Source organism: Aethalodelphis obliquidens, unplaced genomic scaffold, assembly GCF_003676395.1.
Source record: "Aethalodelphis obliquidens isolate GAN/ISIS:26980383/991018 unplaced genomic scaffold, ASM367639v1 scaffold3, whole genome shotgun sequence".
Lineage (NCBI taxonomy): Eukaryota > Metazoa > Chordata > Mammalia > Artiodactyla > Delphinidae > Aethalodelphis > Aethalodelphis obliquidens.
In genome coordinates, this window is record NW_020837947.1 from 71,169,446 (window position 1) to 71,176,125 (window position 6,680).

At 41.1% G+C, this 6,680-nt stretch overlaps 1 protein-coding gene across 8 annotated transcripts in view; it reads right to left on the reverse strand.

Moving 5' to 3' along the window:
- DOP1A (DOP1 leucine zipper like protein A) overlaps positions 1 to 6,680 on the reverse strand; it is a 113,052-nt gene that overhangs the window by 42,617 nt on the left and 63,755 nt on the right. For all 8 annotated transcript variants that reach the window (XM_027091506.1, XM_027091523.1, XM_027091500.1 and 5 more), the window contains one exon: positions 558 to 1,179. In XM_027091506.1, the coding sequence (XP_026947307.1) occupies positions 558 to 1,179 (622 nt within the window). The remainder of the gene's footprint in view (positions 1 to 557; positions 1,180 to 6,680) is intronic.

A 6,680-nucleotide genomic window follows, 5' to 3' on the forward strand; every position in this document is an offset into this window, starting at 1 on the left:
TCTATCTTCCAAGTTAATTTCAAAACACAAAGCACTTCTACCAAATAACTTTAGGCCTTGCTCGGTGAACAAAACCATGGTTTCTCACTTAGACTAGAGCTTCAAGAAAATAAAGCAGCAACAGGAATTTCATAAGAATTTTTTAATATGTATTTTTCTTATGCAAGTCATACAAGCTATTTTCTGTCCTAAAAAAAGTTTAGTAATCAATTAACATTAGGTAGTACTCACTGTACTATGTGTGTGTACTATGTATGTGTATGTGTGTATGTCTGTGTGTGTGTATATATATATATATATAAAAATAAAAATTTAAATGAAGGTAATCACATATGATGCTAGTCATAATAAAGGAAATGAAATTTTCCAACATATCAATCTCCCCATAATGACAGTATTTCATTGAAAAAAATCTACAAATTAAAATAAAAGTTTTAAAAATTAAGAGGCTAAAAGAAATCCCAGTTTTAATATCTGAGTGTTCCTTAAAATAAAGGGGGAGGGGAAAGCATGCCATAAGAAATATTTTTAAATAAGTACAATAGAGATGACCTTACCAGTCTCTGATTTTTCAGAACATAACTCTGAGGTATGGTTCCCCTCAGCAATGTAAACTGGGAAGCTTGAGCACTCCAGAAAGAGCTGACAGGCAGCAAGGAAGGCAGAAAGGTATTCTTTTGAAGTTTTCTGTTTACTTATGTTTCTCTCTTTTACACCACCATGGGAATCCCTGTCCCAGTCTGAAGTCTCTCCTAGCTCTCGACTAAGATCCCCTTGATGCTCTGTAGCCAAAGCCTGAGAGAAAGAGTTACTCTGAATGATGTAGAGGTTGATAAGTCTGGTGAGAAACTGTTGGACATACTCCAAGCAGCACTGCATTGCAGTTTTTTGCGCTGTCTTCCCACTTTGGGGTGCTGTCCCCTGAGTGACTAGGGAAGGGGGCTGGATGATAGTTTCTTCAGATCCCACAGTGGAGGCCGTTTCTGTTTCAGATGATGTGCTACCAATTGGGATGGCAACTGCCTCCGGTCCCTCACTCAGTTCTCTGTCGATGTCATCAGTTCGGTCTGCTTGATATTGTATGAACTCAGTGAATCCACTCTCTGAGGAGCGACTACTTGGTGGATTTTCTCCATCTTCAAACACTTCAGTAGGATTTTCAAGAGAAACTGATAATACCTGGTAGAGTGTAAAAAGAGCAGAAGGCTGAGTAACTAAATGTATTATATTAGAAATTAAAATTAAAAAGTCACATTTTGAAAGAAGTCAGCTTTAGATTTGACTTATTCACAACCTAATTCACATTTCACAACTTAAACTATATATATATATATATATATATATACATATATATATATATATATATATATTTATTATTTTTTTGGTTTTTTGTTTTTTTTTTTTGCGGTACGCGGGCCTCTCACTGTTGTGGCCTCTCCTGTTGCGGAGCACAGGCTCTGGACGCACAGGCTCAGCGACCATGGCTCATGGGCCCAGCCACTCCGCGGCATGTGGGATCTTCCCAGACCAGGGCATGAGCCCGCATCCCCTGCATCATTAGGCGGACTCTCAACCACCAGGGAAGCCCTAATCTATATATTTGGTTGAATGTTAAAAAAAGAGTTTCTACAATTGATTCACATATCTATGCTAATAGGAAATACTGATACGGTTCTAATTAATATATTAATATAAAGCTATTCAATAAATATTTATTATTTGCTATATGCATAACTTAAGCTTAGGTTCTTGAGGACAAAATACGTATATGTAAAACGCTCTAGGATCTACATCCTTGTTTTCAAACTACTAATAATTTATTCAATCTACTTCATGAAATCACTTTCCTAATGTCTAAACAATGCATGGAATGCGACATGTAAGATTAAAAAAATGACATTTTAAAAACTAGAAATAGGGTGACCTTCAAAATGGCAGAGAAGACATGGAGATCACCTTCCTCCCCACAAATGCATCAGAAATACATCTACATGTGGAACAACTCCTACAGAACACCTACTGAATGCTGGCAGGAGACCTCAGACCTCCCAAAAGGCAAGAAACTCCCCACGTACCTGGGTAGGGCAAAAGAAAAAAGAATAAACAGAGACAAAAGAATAGGAACAGGACCTGCACCTCTGGGAGGGAGCTGTGAAGGAGGAAAGGTTTCCACACACTAGGAAGCCCCTTCGCGGGTGGAGACTGCGGGTGGCAGAGGGGGAAGCTTCGGAGCCACGGAGGAGATCGCAGCCACAGGGGTGCGGAGGGCAAAGCGGAGAGATTCCCGCACAGAGGATCGGTGCCGATCGGCACTCACCAGCCCGAGAGGCTTGTCTGCTCACCCGCCGGGGCGGGCGGGGGCTGGAAGCTGAGGCTTGGGCTTCGGAGGTCGGATGCCAGGGAGAGGACTGGGGTTGGCTGCCTGAACACAGCTTGAAGGGGGTTAGTGCACCACAGCCAGACAGGAGGGACTCCGGGAAAAAGTCTGGACCTGCCCAAGAGGCAAGAAACCATTGTTTCGGGGTGCGCGAAGAGAGGGGATTCAGAGCACCATCTAAATAAGCTCCAGAGAAGGGCAGCGCGAGCCGCGGCTATCAGCGCGGACCCCGAGACGGGCATGAGACGCTAAGGCTGCTGCTGCCGCCACCAAGAAGCCTGTGGGCGAGCTCAGGTCACTCTCCACACCCCACTTCCGGGGAGCCTGTGCAGCCCGCCACAGCCAGGGACCCGGGATCCAGGGACAACTTCCCCGGGAGAACGCACAGCACGCCTCAGCCTGGTGCAACGTTGTGCTGGCCTCTGCCGCCTTAGGCTCGCCCCGCTCTCCGTGCCCCTCCCTCCACCCGGCCTGAGTGAGCCAGAGCCCCCGAATCAGCGGCTTCTTTAACCCAGTCCTGTCTGAGCAAAGAACAGACGCCCTACGGCGACCTACACGCAGAGGCGGGGCCAAATCCAAAGCTGAGCCCCTGTGAGCTTTGAGAACAAAGAAGAGAAAGGGAAATCTCTCCAGGCAGCCTCAGGAGCAGCGGATTAAACCTCCACAATCAACTTGATGTACCTGCATCTCTTGGAATACCTGAATACACAACGAATCATCCCAAACTGAGGAGGTGGACTTTGGGAGCAACTGTAGACTTGGGGTTTGCTTTCTGTGTCTAATTTGTTTCCAGTTTTATGTTTATTTTATTTTAGTGTTTAGAGTTTATTATCATTGGTAGATTTGTTTATTGATTTGGTTGCTCTCTTCCTTTTTTTAATATATATATATATATATATATTTTCCCTTTTTGTTAGTGTGTATGTGTATGCTTCTTTATGTGATTTTGTCTGTACAGATTTGCCTTTACCATTTGTCCTAGGGTTCTGTCTGTCTGTATTTTTTTGTTTGTTTTTTTAGTAGAGTTCTTAGCACTTGTTATCATTGGTAGATTTGTTTTTTGGTTTGGTTGCTCTCTTCTCTTTTCCTTTTTTTTATTACTTTTTAATATTTTTACTAACATTTTTTTTATTTTAAAAACTTTATTTTATTATTTCTTTCTTTCTTTTCTTTCTCCCTTTGCTTCTGAGCCGAGTGGCTGACAGGGTCTTAGCGCTCCAGCCGAGGGTTGGGCCTGAGCCTCTGAGGTGGGAGAGCTGAGTTCAGGATGCTGGTCCACCAGAGACCTCCCAGCCCCACATAATATTAAACAGCGAAAGCTCTCCCAGAGATTTCCATCTCAACGCTACGACCCAGCTCCACAAAATGACTAGCAAGTTCCAGTGCTGGACACCCTATGCCAAACAACTAGCAAGACAGGAAACCAACCCCACCCATTAGCAGAGAGGCTGCCTAAAATCATATTAAGTCCACAGACACCCCAAAACACACCACCGGACACTGTCCTGCCCACCAGAAAGACAAGACCCAGCCTCATCCACCAGAACACAGGCACCAGTCCCCTCCACCAGGAAGCCTACGCAACCCACAGAAACAACCCTACCCATTGGGGGTAGATACCAAAAAAAAAACGGGAACTACGAACCTGCAGACTGCGAAAAGGAGACCCCAAACACACTAAGTGAAGCAAAATAAGAAGACAGAGAAATACACAGCAGATGAAGGAGCAAGGTAAAAACCCACCAGACTGAACAAATGAAGAGGAAATAGGCAGTCTACCTGAAAAAGAATTCAGAGTAATGATAGTAAAGATGATCCTAAATCTTGGAATAGAATGGAGAAAATACAAGAAGTGTTGAACAAGGACCTAGAAGAACTAAAGAGCAAACAATGATGAATAACACAATAAATGAAATTAAAAATTCTCTACAAGGAATCAATAGTAGAATAACTGAAGCATAAGAACGGATAAGTGACCTGGCAGATACAATGGTGGAAATAACTACCGCACAGCAGAATAAAGAAAAAAGAATGAAAAGAATTGAGGACAGTCTCAGAGACCCCTGGCACAACATTAAACACACCAACATTCGAATTATAGGGGTCCCTAAAGAAGAGAAAAAGAAAGGGACTGAGAAAATATTTGAAGAGATTATAGGTGAAAACTTCCCTAATATGGGAAAGGAAATAGTCAACCAAGTCCAGGAAGTGCAGAGAGTCCCATACAGGATAAATCCAAGGAGAAACATGCCAAGACACATATTAATCAAATTATCAAAAATTAAATACAAAGAAAAAATATTAAAAGCAGCAAGGGAAAAGCAATAAATGACACAGAAGGGAATCCCCATAAGGTTAACAGCTGATCTTTCAGCAGAAACTGTGCAAGCCAGAAGGGAGGGACATGACATATTTAAAGTGATGGAAGGGAAAAACCTACAACCAAGATTACTCTACCCAGCAAGGATCTCATTCAGATTCGATGGAGAAATTAAAACCTTTACAGACAAGCAAAAGCAAAGAGAATTCAGCACCACCAAACCAGCTTTACAACAAATGCTAAAGGAACTTCTCTAGGCAGGAAACCAAAGAATAGGAAAAGACCTACAATAACAAACCCAAAACAATTAAGAAAATGGTAATAGGAACATACATATCGATAATTACCTTAAATGTAAATGGATAAAATGCTCCAACTAAAAGACACAGACTGGCTGAATGGATACAAAAACAAGACCCGTATATATGCTGTCTACAAGAGACCCACTTAAGACCTAGGGACACATACAGACTGAAAGTGAGGGGATGGAAAAAGATATTCCATGCAAATGGAAATCAAAAGAAAGCTGGAATAGCAATTCTCATATCAGAAAAAATAGACTTTAAAATAAAAACTATTAGAAGAGACAAAGAAGGACACTCCATAATGATCAAGGGATCGATCCAAGAAGAAGATATAACAATTGTAAATATTTATGCACCCAACATAGGAGCACCTCAATACATAAGGCAAATGCTAACAGCCATAAAAGGGGAAATCGACGGTAACACATTCATAGTAGGGGACTTTAACACCCCACTTTCACCAATGGACAGATCATCCAAAATGAAAATAAATAAGGAAACACAAGCTTTAAATGATGCATTAAACAAGATGGACTTAATTGATATTTATAGGACATTCCATTCAAAAACAACAGAATACAATTTCTTCTCAAGTGCTCATGGAACATTCTCCAGGATAGATCATATCCTGGGTCACAAATCAAGCTTTGGTAAATTTAAGAAAGTTGAAATCGTATCAAGTATCTTTTCTGACCACAACGATGTGAGACTACATATCAATTACAGAAAAAATCTGTAAGAAATACAAACACATGGAGGCTAAACAATATGCTACTAAATAACCAAGAGATCAGTGAAGAAATCAAAGAGGAAATCAAAAATACCTAGAAACAAATGACAATGAAAACACTATGACCCAAAACCTATGGGATGCAGCAAAAGCAGTTCTAAGAGGGAAGTTTATAGCAATACAATCCTACCTTAAGAAACAAGAAACATCTCAAATAAATAACCTAAACTTACACCTAAAGCAATTAGATAAAAAAGAACAAAAAACCCCCAATGTTAGCAGAAAGAAAGAAATCATAAAGATCATATCAGAAATAAATGAAAAAGAAATGAAGGAAACAATAGCAAAGATCAATAAAACTGTAAGTTGGTTCTTTGAGAAGATAAACAAAATTGATAAACCATTAGCCAGATGCATCAAGGAAAAAAAGGAGAAGACTCAAATCAACAGAATTAGAAATGAAAAAGGAGAAGTAAAGAAGTAACAACTGCAAAAAAGAAGTAACAACTGCAAAAAAGAAGTAACAACTGCAAAAAAGTAACACTGCAAAAATACAAAGGATCATGAGAGACTACCACAAGCAACTATATGCCAATAAAATGGACAACTGGAAGATATGGACAAATTCTTAGAAAAGCACAACCTTCCGAGACTGAACCAGGAAGAAATAAAAAATATAAACAGACCAATCACAAGCACTGAAATTGAGACAGTGATTAAAAATCTTCCAGCAGGGCTTCCCTGGTGGCGCAGTGGTTGAGAGTCCACCTGCCGATGCAGGGGACATGGGTTCGTGCCCCGTTCTGGGAAGATCCCACATGCTGCGGAGCGGCTGGGCCCGTGAGCCATGGCCGCTGAGCCTGCGCGTCCGGAGCCTGTGCTCCACAATGGGAGAGGCCAGAACAGTGAGAGGCCTGTGTACCGCAAAAAAAAAAAAAAAAAAAAAAA